General features: G+C 41.1%; 1 protein-coding gene and 1 long non-coding RNA gene across 2 annotated transcripts; both read left to right on the top strand.

Moving 5' to 3' along the window:
• The first annotated feature begins 4,669 nt into the window (after positions 1-4,669).
• Positions 4,670-13,284, top strand: LOC118431582. Its single transcript, XM_035842823.1, has 17 exons — positions 4,670-4,875; positions 5,565-5,662; positions 6,136-6,220; positions 6,430-6,532; positions 7,996-8,128; positions 8,536-8,758; positions 9,066-9,255; positions 9,449-9,642; positions 9,823-9,956; positions 10,167-10,293; positions 10,715-10,923; positions 11,211-11,331; positions 11,419-11,610; positions 11,829-11,880; positions 12,110-12,331; positions 12,817-12,945; positions 13,148-13,284. The coding sequence occupies exons 1-17, from the start codon at positions 4,762-4,764 to the stop codon at positions 13,282-13,284; spliced, it is 2,463 nt and encodes an 820-aa protein (XP_035698716.1). The 5' UTR covers positions 4,670-4,761.
• A 235-nt stretch (positions 13,285-13,519) lies between these two features.
• On the top strand, positions 13,520-14,851 carry LOC118431350. The gene is made up of 3 exons (XR_004832969.1): positions 13,520-13,611; positions 13,824-13,901; positions 14,462-14,851. It is a non-coding gene; the product is annotated as an uncharacterized LOC118431350 (long non-coding RNA).
• The last annotated feature ends 201 nt before the right edge of the window (positions 14,852-15,052 follow it).

Below are 15,052 nucleotides of genomic sequence, written 5' to 3'. Positions count from 1 at the left end.
GATATCAGTTCCGCTGGCTAAAAGGGAATTTCTCACCGCTAAAAACATGCGTCTATACAGCCGTTTAGTTTTTGGCTCGTATCTATTTTAGGGTTACCCACTCGCGGAGTAATACATCAATGAGACCTTAACTGTACAACTTCCTTTGTGTGTAAATTCACCCATTTATTGAAAGCGCCAAGGCCGCTGAAAAGCGCCAAAGGCCGCTGAATGGGTGTCCAAAAAATATGAAAAGAACAAATTCAAGAAGGTTCTGTATCGTAAAAGTTGATCACGCTAGCATTATGATTGATGTCAAAATGCGTCACATATAGGGCTGGGTATCGGTACAGCGTACCGGTACAAACCCGGTTTTTCTTATTGGACCGGTCCAGAAAAACCGGACCTGAAAAGAATAGGTGGACCGGATGTTGGACCGATTAGAAAATTAACAGACTTTTTATCAGGCATTCACACGTTTTGGCTCTTGCAGGTGGAAGATAATAACAAGAGTGAACTAGAGTACAGAGTTTATAGTCATTTCTACCAGGTTTTACTGTCAATCGTAAGGGTGCAGTTAGCGTTGTATGATTCTAAAACGCCAGTGTGAGTCAAATAGTCCACCAAACAGATTTGTTTGTAGTGAAATGGACCATTGCTTTTAGTCATACTGAATCAGGTTCAGGTCCGAACCTGGACCTGGTCCTCTGGACCTGAACCGGACCTGGACCTGAATTTTCTGTACCGGTACCCACCCCTAGTCACATATACTATATGGTCTTCCACTACAATACAGGTTGTTAAAACTGTAAGATTTACCCGAATCATTGGTGTAACTTCCTGCTTACAAGTGTACTGTAAAAAATAAAGCACATCAACTATGTTAGGTTTTCAGAAATCTCAGCATTTACCGTATATTCTCGAATAAAGTACGCACTTTTTTAACTTTTCAAAATTGAAAAGGTGCTACAAGTTATTACAAGTTGTTGCCAAAGTTGGGGTGCGTACTTTATTTGAGGTTACTGCACAGATAAATGGTAAGAAAAGCCTAAAATAAAGCAAGGTGGAGCTACACTTCTAGTAATGTTTCAAAACATACACATTGTTGTTGTCTTGAAGTTGTCTAAACATGAAACAAAGAAATTGTCTTAACATGATTTACATATTAACAGTGGCATTTGCATACAATCCTTTTGAGTTAGTGACTTTGACTTGTACAACTGGTTTTGCCTGATTTCTTCTACCAGCTCTCAGTGATTTTTATAATTTGCAGCAGGCAATTCACAAGTTTATAGAGACAATGACAGTGTAAACCCAGGTTATTTTATGCAAAATGACCTGGGGAAAACATCATAAATTCGAATTTATTTAGTTAAAGGTCTGTTCAAAACTGGTGGAGAAGGGGTGCGTACTTTATTTGAGTTTTTCCATTTTACCTTTCAGTCCCAAAGATCTGTCTAAGACTTACGTCGATGTAGGTTAGACATCCAGGTAATAAGATACGCCAAAAATAGTTACTCAAGCAACTGGATATGGTTTTGAAACGGTCAGACGTTTCGGAAAGAATCCACTTTCCTTCGTCAGTGACACTGAAGTGATCTGCAAGAAACAGGTCTTTTATACTCTAACTATGAATGAAGACAATTTCAGATGAATGAAGACAATTTCAGATGTCCAATAGGAAAGGTTGTAAGACAATTCAGACTGAAGACAATTTGGATGCCAAAGAAAACAAAGCTAAGTCAAAGAATATATGAGAGAATATACAATCCCACCCTCAACAGAAAAGGGGGGCTACGTATGGAACTTCCCCCCCCCCCCCGCCAACAAAACTTTTAGCTCCTGTAACTAAAACAACAGGAGCTAATTGACTCATTTGCATTAACTGTGTCTTAGCCTTGATATCCTTTGAAATCCAAATTGTCTTCAGCTTGACTTTGACTTAGCTTTGTTTTCTTTGGAATCCAAATTGTCTTCAGTCTGAATTGTCTTACAACCTTTCCTATTGGACATCTGAAATTGTCTTCATTCATAGTTAGAGTATAAAAGACCTGTTTCTTGCAGATCACTTCAGTGTCACTGACGAAGGAAAGTGGATTCTTTCCGAAACGTCTGACCGTTTCAAAACCATATCCAGTTGCTTGAGTAACTATTTTGGCCTGTCTAAGACTTGTCCAAAATCAGGGGTGCGTACTTTAATTGGGGTGCGTACTTTATTCGAGAATATACGGTACTTACAATTTCTCTGGTCTTAAAGATATCATAAATCATGCTAATAAGGTCTATACCAAAATCATCAGGGATTGATATTTGAGTTAGTGGATGTGGTTAGGCTTACTTTAGTATAGTACTGATGCATTCTTTTCAACAGACTTGCTCTAGCCTGTATATATTAGAGGATAAGAATCCTCTTAGAAAGGATGAAACAAGACAATATATCTCTAATTTAGTCATGCCTTCAAATACCAGAGTTACCAAGAACCTAGGATTGATGTGTTCAAAAATTCGTATTTTCCCAGAATTATTGTAGAGTGGAACTTGTTATCACCAAGTACGGCTGAGTAGGGGCATCTTCTCTGGGTAGTTTTAAAGAACGCTTGCAGATAGATGTGCAAAAGTTAGGTGTAACGAGTCGTTCTGCGTAATATAACCAGCTGCTGCCGTGCCGTGTACCTGCGAAGCTGGTGTGTTATGCCGAAGGGCGGTTATACCGGCTATATATAGATACAGATAATTCTAAATCTCAAAATGTTTCTCGGTAAGGCCAGTGCGCATCATTAATGACAGGCTTGAATATTAGTTGCTACATCATATTTGTAGGAACGAAAAATTAGCTGTTGCAGAGAATATAGATTCAATTTGGTCTTTTTTGCCTCAGGCCAAAGTACTGTAAATGCATTTAAGTTTGCGGGGATTTAATTTCGCGGTAGCGGGAAAAAGGACTTTTCGAGGTGGTTTTGATCACGCTGTAACACCATAGACTGCAGTCTAATACCATAAGAGAAAAATGTTCGCGGTGGATTTAAGTTCGCGGTGAAGTGGTCACAGTGAAAACTACAAACATTAATCCACCACGAACATTTCTGCATTTACAGTATCCTGTGGAGCTAGATTGATCAAAAGACAACTTCCTTTGTGTTTAGATCCACCCATTGAAAGGCGGCCATTCAAGGCGCCAATGGGTGTCCAAAAATTAAATGATCCAAATGAACCAAAATCCGCCATTATCGCATAGAAAGATGATCATGCAAGCATCATGGTTGATGCCAAAATGCATCATATACACTTTATGGTCTTCCACTACAATACAGGCTGTTAAAACTGGAAGATTATTACCAAACATAGGTGGAAATTCCTGCTTATAAGTATTATGTAAAAAATAAAGCACATCAACTATGTTAGGTTTTCAGAATTGTCAGCAGTTACTTACAAATTGTGTCTAGTCTTAAAAAATAGCAAAGATTATGTTAATAAGGTCTGTACCACAATGATCGGGAGATTAAGCTTACTGAATGCATTCTGCAGAACAGCCTTGCTCTAGCGTTAGCTGGGTCTGCATGGGGCCCGGTCCTGACAATGATTTACGCTGAATTCAGAAGAACCCCCTACGTATTTCGCTTAATCAAGGAAGGCAATTATGCTAAATTTGGTCGCCTCGCTACGAATTACGTAGATAAGATGGTAATTTTTTTTTTCCCTACGAGGAAATGAAAATAGGCTGTCTATATGTCTTACGGAAAAAAGCAGGCAGTCCCTTTAGCCTATATTAGAGGACAAAAAAGGCTCTTCGAAAATGACCAGAACAGGATGATACCGTAACAAGACAATATGTCTATAATTATTCTCAATCTCAACATGTTTCTTGATAGGGCCATGAGTGTGCGCTGACGGGGGCATTTTATGAGCGCAGTGGGTAGCCATTATCTGTTGACTCTTTATAACATCCACGACAACAATTCCTTGGCAGGCGGCCTACCGCTAGACTCAGACAACTTCCTTTGTGTGTAAATCCACCCATGTATTGAAAGCGTCAATCATGGGCGTCCAAAAACAATTAGAATTAACGGATTAACTCCGGAAATGACGTAATAAAGCTGTCTAGGTCAGCATCGTTATTGATGCCAAAATATATCATATACTCTGTATGGTCTTTCACTACTATTAGGTTTTAAAAACCATAAGATTTAACATTGGTGGAAATGCTAGCGTACAAGTGTTATTTGAAGGTTTAAGCAAATGAAAATATGTTAGGTTTTCAGAATTGTCAGTATCTACCTAAATCTTTGTCTGTTTTTGAAAATAGCATAAATTATGTTAATGAGGTCAGTAAGATTTTGCAATATATTCTTAATGTTATCCTAAGAAAATGATCAATGATATTCTCAGTCGACATACACACACGTCGATGTAGGTTAGACATCCAGGTAATAAGATTCGCCAAAAAGTTTATGTATACCTGCTTTTTAATAGACATAATGCATATTTTAGAAACTACACCTTACACTTCAACTTAAACAGCATATGTCACCTGATATGGATGACTGAACTGAACTGTTACCCCAAGGAGGCTGAATTATAAGCCCCTTGTTCAACCTCCTTGGTTACCCCTATCCTCCAAATCCTTATCCGGTCACCTCGAAAATACACTGTCATTGTTCATATTGAACAGCTACTACTGTGTAAGTACTGAAGAAGAAAATGAAGAAATAAGAACACATCAGCAAAAACAAGTTATTTTTCCCTATCAGTTATTATGTTTAATTTTTTCATCTTTTTCAGGCCATGGAGAAGCTTGTGGACGCAGGACTGGTGAAGGCCATCGGTGTGTCCAACTTCAACATCTCACAGATGGAAGAGGTTCTGACCAATGGGAGGATCAAACCAGCTGTCAATCAAGTAAGCTTCTCCCAGAATTTTACCTTATAAGGTCACTTCAATTTGATTTGAACAATCTGACCAATGGTAGGATCAAACCAGCTGTCAATCAAGTTAGATCCTCCCAGAATTTACCTTATAAGGTCACTTCCATTTCATTTGAACAATCTGACCAATGGTAGGATCAAACCAGCTGTCAATCAAGTAACTGGCTTCTACTGTACTTGAGAATGTATCACACTTAATTATTTAACTTTGCCTTATGTTAACCCTGAAACACAAGGGGCAAGTATAAACCCTGGCTCCTATTATTCGAGCCCGTGCCAAACCAGTGCCGTCAGTTCACAAACCTAACACCGCAAACCACTTTCAGACCCTTTGGCGGCGCATAAACCACACTGTTACAACCCCCAGAGCCAAACAACCACCCACCCACACCCATGCAGTTAATTTACGCAGGGATTTAAGAGAAGAAACATTATATTTTAATCTACCCGGTGCAAAATGCATTTAGTATCAGTGGAGAAGAGGTGACTGTGTAATGCAGTTATTTGAATTTTCCCATTTTAGATCAATTGGTGAATACATAAAAAATGAATCAGAAATACATTGTATGCAACCCAAATAGAGATAAAATACTAGCAGCAATATTGTTTGGAGGTGTTGCTTTCTAATATAGTCACATTTTATTTCTCCCTCCCAATCTCCAGGTGGAGTCCCACCCCTACCTGGTGTGCAGCAAGCTTCTGAAGTGTGCTGCAGACAACAATGTCATCATAACGGCATTCAGCCCACTTGGCAGACCTGGGTACTGTACAAATCTGTTTTTCTTTTATACAACAATCAAATATCAGTAATTGACTGCTATATGACTGATCAGTTCTTAAACAGTTAAATAGCAAAGTATCATCATCATCATCCGGGCGTGCTGGTTGCACGGAAAGTATATTGATTTTGCCGGTACATTGTATTTATTTTTTTGTGTTCATGTTCTGATGTGGCGAGGAAATCATACAACCATTATTAATGCTCATATAACTGCATCAAATTTCTTTGTGTTTCCTTGTTCCAACACAAGACAGCGAAACTTGGTCAACAGAGGCAATTGGTGTTGTTCGTAAAAAAAACTATGTCTTTGATATTGAAGATAGTACTCCTGAACCATCAAATGTAGAATTTCCTTTGTAGCAAAATGGACCAAGTTCACACACAATAATTAGGTCCAGGTTCAGGTCCAGACATGGACTTCAATTCAGACTCACAGCAAGTTCTCTCTTCCAGGGAGGAGAGCCTGCATGGTGTCAGTCCCCTCAAGGATCCAAAGGTGATTGCAATCGCAGAAAAGCACAAGAAAACTCCAGCACAGGTATAACTTGAGTTCTTTTGTTCAATCTATTTACTCTAGCTGGTGCATTTTCAACCAATGCAGTGGTACATTGCAAGTTTTTACTTGTGGAACAGTGTCTGATCAGGTCTAAAAAAATGTTGAACATGACCCTCCAAATTGACCAAAAATTTTTATGAGGTGTAATAAAGGTGAGGTGAGCGACTAACCAGGTGTTCCATCTTCCACAGGTGTGCCTCAGGTGGCAGGTACAGAGGGGCGTGGTTGTCGTCCCGAAGAGCACCTCACCTGCCAGGATCCTGGAGAACTCTCAGGTACATGTAAGAAAGTGGGGTGGGGTGGGACCTTGAGCGCAGTGGGACCGTGTTCGCCCCGTGACCGAGAGGTTGCGGGTTCGAATCCGCCTGCCGTGTTACCGATCTTGTGCCCTTGGGAAAGGCACTTTACACGGCTTTCCTCACTATACGACAGGTGAAAATGAGTACCTAGCTACGGCTCAGGGTGATTTACATCATTCACCCGGACGGGAGACCTGGCGCATATGAAAGGGTATGTCACCCCGCAAGGGGCGGTATAACCCCGTCGTGTGTAAACATGTGCGATCATGTCGACCGATGATGTATGTTCGTCTGTATCTCTGTGGATCTGCCGCTACCAGCCCAAAGCTGCCTAGGCAGATCCGTGTAATGAGTTGTATCATTGGCAATAAATAAATAAATCACATACTGTAATTCCTGATTTTTTCAATGTACTTCATATGTTCACAGTTTGCTTGGTGACGACTGTAACGTGAATTTATCATTACTGATAACAGATAATACAAGAGACTTTTTCATGTGCACCTGCTGCCACCGTGAACACTTAGTTCCGAAAACAAGTTAAATTTTCTCCGACCATGAAAGTTTGGTACCGAGAAGACAAAGTGAATTACAGTATTTCTGGACATATCTCCAAAGCTCCTGAATTACTTCTGAATGTTTGGAGCAAATTTACAATTTTGGGAAAATGTTCAAATGACATCACTAAAGTGCAGAAAAGTTTGTGGACTGTCTTACCAAAAATAAAGAGAGGGAAATGCAATGTAGGCACACATAAATCCGTGACAGACACAGACAGACAGAAACACACACAGTCTAGACAGACAGACAGACACACACACACACAACAGTATCTCCATTTGTCATGTTCGTGTTAGGCAGACAACCATGTGCCAGACAATGACCATTCTCACATTTGTCAAAAAATAAAGAAACAGCGGCCATGACTCCAAGTACCAGAGTTACCAACCTAGGATTGATGTATTAAGATATTCGTATTTTCCTAGAACTATGATGATCATTGTAAAGTGGAATTTGTTATCAACAAGCACAGTAGGGGCATCTTCTCTGGATAGTTTCAAAGACTTCCGGGTTGGCATCGTCACAGCGTCCACAACTTGGAGACTGCTCAGGGGTAAGTTTTAACTTCAAATGATTGATAGAGACAGCCACTTAATAGGTATACACATTCTTTTTTTTTCAGGTTTCAATTACTTTTGCTACTGGGAAATAGGTTTTCTTGCATTTATGACGTCAGCTTTTTCTAAGGCCTATCATGTTTGATTGACAAAGATCGTTCCGAAATAGATATTCATGTTGAGATATATATAAGAGAGTAGACGATATGATGGACTGGGTGAGTGACGGAGTTAGACAATATGTGAAAGGCGTATTCCTCACTACTTGTCACTTGTCGGAACACACGTAAGGATGTACTAGTATGCATAATAATGAATTATCACTCTTATTTAACTGAAGACGGATCAGCACTGCGGTCAGGAACAAGCATCGGGTGCAGCATCGGGCACAGCCAGGGCAACCCGGATACAAACCTGAATGACTGTGTGAATCATGAGAACCTGGGACTACCAACACTCCAGCATGGCGACAAGTATGTCAATACCTTGTATTCTTGTGACTTTGACTAATGCTCCAGCCATACGGGTTGAACAATTGGTATCTACGTCAGCATGCTTCTTTTCTTTGCCTCAGCATATTTAGAAAGTACCCCGCTAGCGCTATGAATGGTCAATTCCCTAAAGTCCCTATTCAGAATCTCATTCCTGTTTGCATCATTCCCACCTTGCCTTTATCCACCTCATCAAAATGGCTATGCGTATTCAAACATTGTGAATTTACGACGTACCAACAAACGATCTACCATGCAAGAAACAGTAGGCTACTTGTTTCGAGATCAAATCATCCCAAAATCTGATTGTGCGTTTCTATCCAATTAATTTCACTCATTCCATCTATCCAATACATCCTTCCATTGCCAATTTATTCATCCATTTAAAGGTTGGAGTTTAAAGCCCGAGCGACCAACGGCGGTTATGTCGTCATCAACAACCACGACCGTTCGGACGGGGTTGTGACCCAGAACGCCCGTCAGTACTACCATGGGTCAGAGGTCACCCACACTGCCCACTTCACCTATGACCTCCGTGACCCCGCCCACTGCTCTGTTGCCAGCAGTTGCTCCTCCAAACTCATGGAGATCGGTCCTCCATACACCAAAAAAGTGAGTTCTGTAGAGGTATATTATTGCGTCCCAGAAAGAAGGTCCAAAATGGTACAGAAATCTCCAAGGACAACTTTTGCCAACATGTTATCCGTTTGTTGCATAGGCAATAAAACTCACAAAAATCTTAACATTTGTTCTATATATACATAAATTTTTTTTCATTCTGTGTGCAAAAATTATTAGAGCAGTCAGCAAAAGTGATGTAAAAAAATCACTGGGGAATATGATTTCTCGTGATTTTGATAAACGATACCTTTTGATAAACTTTATTAAGCAAATAAATAAGACTCCTCTGAACTTACAGGGCCAGATCCAGCTTAGCTGGCCAGGCTGGAGTGACGAAGGTTCAGGTCTGGGCCGGTATGAGTACGTGGTGTACAAGCTCCAGCCGTACGGAGATGTGCTGGGTATGAGGTCCGTCACTCCCGTCATGTCAGGGTCTCAGAACGTGTCAAGAGGAGCAGGCATGGTGGACGTGACACTGAGTGAACCAGGTTCTGCATTACAATGAAAAATCCTAAATGATTTTGCAGATAAAGGTAGCTTCAAACAAACTTTGTAATCGGTGATTGTAATCGGTGACAGTTTCATCATTCACTTTCATTGGATATTGCCATGTGGCATGTCGAGTCCTCACAGTGACTTTGCACCTTGTTTCTCTAAATCTGTCTGAATTTACTCTCTCAGGTACTTACTGCTTTCTCCTGACCGTTAATGACGTTGCCGGAAACTATCAGCGCGCCCGAAGGTTCCTGATCTACGATGACGTCAACAACGTGACGGTGGACGCGCACCAACCACTGTGGACCGACAGCGCTGCAGCAAACACGAGTCATCTGTGGCAAACCAACCTACAGAACTCACTTGGCGCGGGGACTAAGGTGGGTAAAAGACGAACAAATATATGAAATTGGATGGATGGATGACTGTAGGGAATATGAATCAATGGCCTGACAGACAACCAAGTGGCCTGTTCTAGTGCTTAAATATTCAAATTGTGTCAGATTGTATAGATCATCATCGATTAACTTTTCGGTCCCTTTTTGTTTTTGTGAGTATAGGTATCTCTGAAGTGGCCTGGACGGTACCGTAACCTGTTCCACCATCAACACAAACTGCTGGCCTCCATTGAGCCGTACGACCCTCCCATTGCAGCTGGGTACGAGGAGGTCACTGGTCTTCCTCCAATGCAAAGGTTGGCTTTTACTTACAACCCGTTTTAGTTCCTGCCGTTAGACGTTTAAACCACATCGACGTTCCGTTATACCGATCAAAGTTATGGTTCACAATAATGAACCGATTGGATGACTAGTTTTCGCTGTTGGAACATTCTACACACCAGAAGTGTTCCTTTAACCTTTAAAAAAAATGAGTGTAATCATATCCTAGTAAACATGTTTTCAAGATCACGACAGGCCATTCCCAACGCTTATGGAATCATCATTGCTGAGAGTGCGTTCGCTGTAGACCACGCCGGTGGACGGAGCATCACCACTCCACCGAACACTTGGACAACAGTGCCTGACGTCATGGTGAGCTACGAATTACCCTAATACCAATCGCCAATGTTTCTAATGTCTGCCGGATATCTGCATAGCTAGTATAGCCACCATTTGGCCTAACACACCAGCTTCGCAGGCACGCGGCGTGGCAGCAGCTGGTTATATTACACTGGACGACCTGTTACAACACCAAACCTCTGCACGTGTAGTTTAGTCAGAGGTATTCTTAGCCGTGAACAATATTTGACTTGTCGTAATCCAGTGATAAACAAAGGAAAAGCTAAAGCAAAATATGAGCTAAGTACAATCTTTGTTTGTTTGTTTTGAATATTTCCAACCAACAATTTGGGGGAAAAAGTGACCGGACGTGAGTATCGCCCTACATATATGTATGACATCGTTTGTATCAATGTCTAGACTTCAAGCTCCAAAATCTGTATTTCATCCCCAGGCAGAACGAGTTGATCTGGACATTCCTAGGGAAGACGGTGACTCTGTTCGACTGTGGCTGCAAGCCTATGACGTCATGGGAAACTTCGTTCAAGAGGATGTCCTCCTTCACGTCGACTCCTCTCCGCCTGTGGTGCAGAACGTCTGGCTCAAGAAACACGGAGTAACAGCCTTGGTCGGAAATCACTCATCTGATCTGTTCACAATAAGGTGTGCGTCGTTGTGTGTTACGTTTCGGTTTACGGTATATTGGTTATCATTTGTAATGATTAGAAAGTATGCTTTACATGCTATGGTCTTGATTTTCAAATGTTTATAAAGCTTTTACGGAACTTTTGTGGCCGATTTTGTTTGAAACATGTGATATATTGAATATATTGAAGTGAATACCTTAAGAATGGATAACTTTTGGTATGCAGATAAGTTAAGTACAGAATGACATCAATGACATTTGAATTGAATGATTAGTATAACCAAATATCATCTAATATTAATAGGTTTGGATTTGAGGCGTTTGACGACCACAGCGGACTACACAACATCCACTGGAGTCTTCAGGACTTCCTCAACAGCTCCATTGTACACGGGGAAGGGCAGTTGGCAGTCAGAAGACCATCTGTAAGTGAAGATTTGTACATATATATAGATGTGTATTTCTAATTGTGGCGGTCATAACCGATTAACTTGCCCTGTGTTGACGCCCAGGTCCTCCATCCCGAGTGTGACCCGCCTCACTGCGCCTGCATCCCGAAGGACAGCGAGTGTTACTTCCGGAACTACGAGATCGTGCCCGACCTCAGCAAGATGGACATCCCTCTGGGGTCACATGATCACGATTACGTCGTCGTGATCACGGTGACCAACAATGCAAAGTTGGTGACGACAGTCACGTTCCAGGTAGGTACATTAATATTTTGGTCTTCCGAAAGAGTCACCTTCACGCCACCATTGGCTATATAATCGGCAAAAACTTTAACTTTAGAATTTATCACCGATCCATAACGGCGCTGTTTGTAGCTACCTCAAAATTATGTGCATCCTTTGCTGAAACCATGATTATTATAACAGAGGGAGACATTTTATAAATATTCAAACGCTCTCGACTCCCTTCCCAGCCGGTGTGCTCTGATGGCCTCTATGTGGACGAGTTCCTGTTTTGTGAAACAGGTACGTGTTTGAAGTTTTTCACGCTGATAGTACAACAAACCACCAGTTGCACTGCTGTAAACACAGGTCCATACTTTGCCGTCCTATACGTCATGTTTCACAGCTTGACAGAGATTTAATATGGGGTACAACAATCGTATGGCATTCTGACTGTATAGACTCCATGATAGCATCCACTGCTTTGTGCTGTTGCCACAGCTAATTGTCTTATTTTACATTCACATGTTAGTCTACAACAACAAATGTTATCGGCAGTCAAAAGACGCCCTGTCCCACAAGGAGGCCTCTGCTGCCTGTGTCAGCATTGGAGGGCAGCTGGCAGATGTCAAGGAACCATCAGACCAGGATATGCTGGCCAGCATCATCCAGCAGTCTATCAATGCCTCTTATTGGACGATCATAAAGTCACAGCTTCCCCATTTCTTTCACGGGGACGGATTCCCCTTCTCTGGTGAGCTGATATCTATCTAGTGTGTTGCGCCAAAGGGCGGATATACAGGCGTTGTAGGTACAGATACAGCTTCTGTTTGGATACACATAATATTCATGGAGAGGAATTCACAAAGCGTGAAGTAATTCCCATTGCCGGACTTACTGATGCCATTTAGATTCTATGCTGAATTACACATTTGGGTATGTTTAAAGTGACTTAAGAGTTAATGTCGGTTTTCATACCACGCTGTCATCATTGTGGTCAGCCTTGTGGCCACGTGGTCGAGATTGACTATGGCGTTTTAGTTTCTGCCTGAGACTCGAACGCCCCAAAGGTAGGTTCTGACTGTGTCATATGTGCATAGCCGTATGTGCCTATCATCCAAACCGTAGTTTCCTTGATTATTCTTTGCGGACCTTTTTTCAAGTTATGATTGAGTGTATGAAATAAGACCTCTCCGCCTTGAATCAATGTTTACCAAATTCAACATGATGTGTTTACAGTGCAGTCATCTTGGATGGCTGGAGATATCTACAGCCCCTTCGACATATGTGTGCTCCTGGACCGAGACCAGAATTACGAAGGAGACTACCACGCCTGCACGGAACAACACAACTACGTCTGCGAGTCTCGTAAGTCATTGATATTACTAGCCCATATTAATTGCTTGACGAATCGAGCAGATCATAAGGGATACATATTGTGTCAGTTTTTTTAAATACGACCATTGCATAAGAAAGGAATTAGCAATGCATTTCATGACTAGATTCAAACTGATATGTGTTTTACGCCCTATACTCCCTCACATGAATGTGTTCAATGCTCCTCCAACAGCTGTTACACCATGCCAGCCTAACGTGTGCCAGAACGGAGGAAAGTGCAGTTCGTGTTTCGTCGGTTCTCCCGTGTGTGACTGTCCTCCGGGGTATACCGGCCTTCTCTGCGAGACAGGTAGATGCTTGGTTTCATAGCCCCTATTTATCAAAAACTTTATTGCACGACAAATGTACATGATACAATGTATGGCAAACAACTACTAGTATTACACAAGTACAAAAATATTTATCATTGATGCTTGTTTGGCAGCACCGTTTTTTTTTCAAAGTACGTGTCAAATTCTTTATTATGATATTTATGATCAGTCCAATCACTTTTGATTGTTGTTGTGTTTTTGTTTTTTTCAGAAATAAAAGAGTGTGAGTCTACCCCCTGTCAAAACGGAGGAACGTGCCTGGATCGTCTCAACTCCTTCAGCTGTGCCTGTCGCCTTGGGTATGCCGGAGATTTGTGTGAAAATGGTGAGGGATTTTACCTTGCCAGCCATTGTCTGCTTCACAATAATCACTATCTGGGTAATGAATGATTCGTCCTTTCGAGAGTGTAATGAATGAACTAATGTTAGTTATGGTTCCTAATTATAATTGCTGCTGACGAATACTTTTTATTCTATTTTTTTTCAATTTTGAATTTCATACCAAATTAAATTCATACCTGTAAACTATTCCTACAGATATCAACTACTGTGACCCTTACCCTTGTCCAGCTGGTTTTACCTGCGTGGATAAAGTTCTGGGATTCGGCTGCGAAGGTTAGCAACCATATTTTGATCTTCCCCTCAGCAAGAATTATCGTTTTCTCGTGTTGGACGAAATAGCAAGGAAGATTCATGGATCTCCATGCAAGCAAGTTAGTGTTCCTCGCCAGATTCAATTGATTTACCCTCTTCATTTTATTCTTTCAAAGAACTACTAAGACCTACCGATACAAAGAATTACCAAAATACAAAAATTATATACAAAAAAACTACTTTCTTGTAGTAGAGATAACATTGAAAACCATTGTAAGAAACATTACAGCATATCAAATAATCGTTTGGAATTCATTAAGTCTGATGTATTTGTGTTGCGTATCAAATAATATACGCCAAATAGCAGGTGGTCAAGCTGCTGGATATGATTTTCCAAAACCATATCCAGTTGTTTGAGTAATTGCCATTTGGCGTATATTATTACCCGGATGCCTAACCTTCATCGACGTACCAAATAGCAATCTGAAAATCACAATCGTTTACTTCTTTGTTCTCTGGATCTCTAAAAAAAACATTTACTTGTTAGCGTTAATTGTGGGTATGTTGGCAATGCACTGCAGTAACCGTTGGAGTCAGAGCTGCCGATGCCTTCTGTAAGTCGTCCCCCTGCGGTTTTGGATGGACCTGTGTCGAGGCTGGCACGACTGGGTACTCCTGCATCCTGAAACTCCACTGACGAGCTTCGTTACTTACCAACGTACTGTGGTTCATTGGAAGATACTACACATAGATACTTCCATGAAAACGGAGTTATTATAATCTGTTTGTTTGTTTGCACTGGTGTGTGTCCGTAGTTGGACAGTCTGCCAAGATGAAAGGCACTGATATTGTAGTAGGATACTTGGAGAGCTGGACGTCTGGTTTGGCTTTGTTTTAATATTGTATGGTGACAGGAACTGGTGAATTATGCCTATAGCCACAAATTGTATGTCTGGGCGTTAGAGATACCCCATCTAGTGCTTGTTTCATCGAGCGTTATAGCAATGTGTTCAGGATTAATGAAGTGGCGAAGGATGGCTAGTTTCTGGTGTTTTTTGTTGTTGTTGTTGTTGTTGTTGCTTAAGCTTGTGTTGGCTCTTGTTGACTTCTATTGATAAGATTTACAATGTAATGATGCAGACAGAATTAGTCAATATTCAGTTAACGTTTAG

Source organism: Branchiostoma floridae, chromosome 15 (genome assembly GCF_000003815.2).
Source record: "Branchiostoma floridae strain S238N-H82 chromosome 15, Bfl_VNyyK, whole genome shotgun sequence".
In the NCBI taxonomy this organism is placed as follows: domain Eukaryota; kingdom Metazoa; phylum Chordata; class Leptocardii; order Amphioxiformes; family Branchiostomatidae; genus Branchiostoma; species Branchiostoma floridae.
Note: the sequence above shows the minus strand (reverse complement) of the source record. Positions and strands in the feature narration are given on the sequence as shown.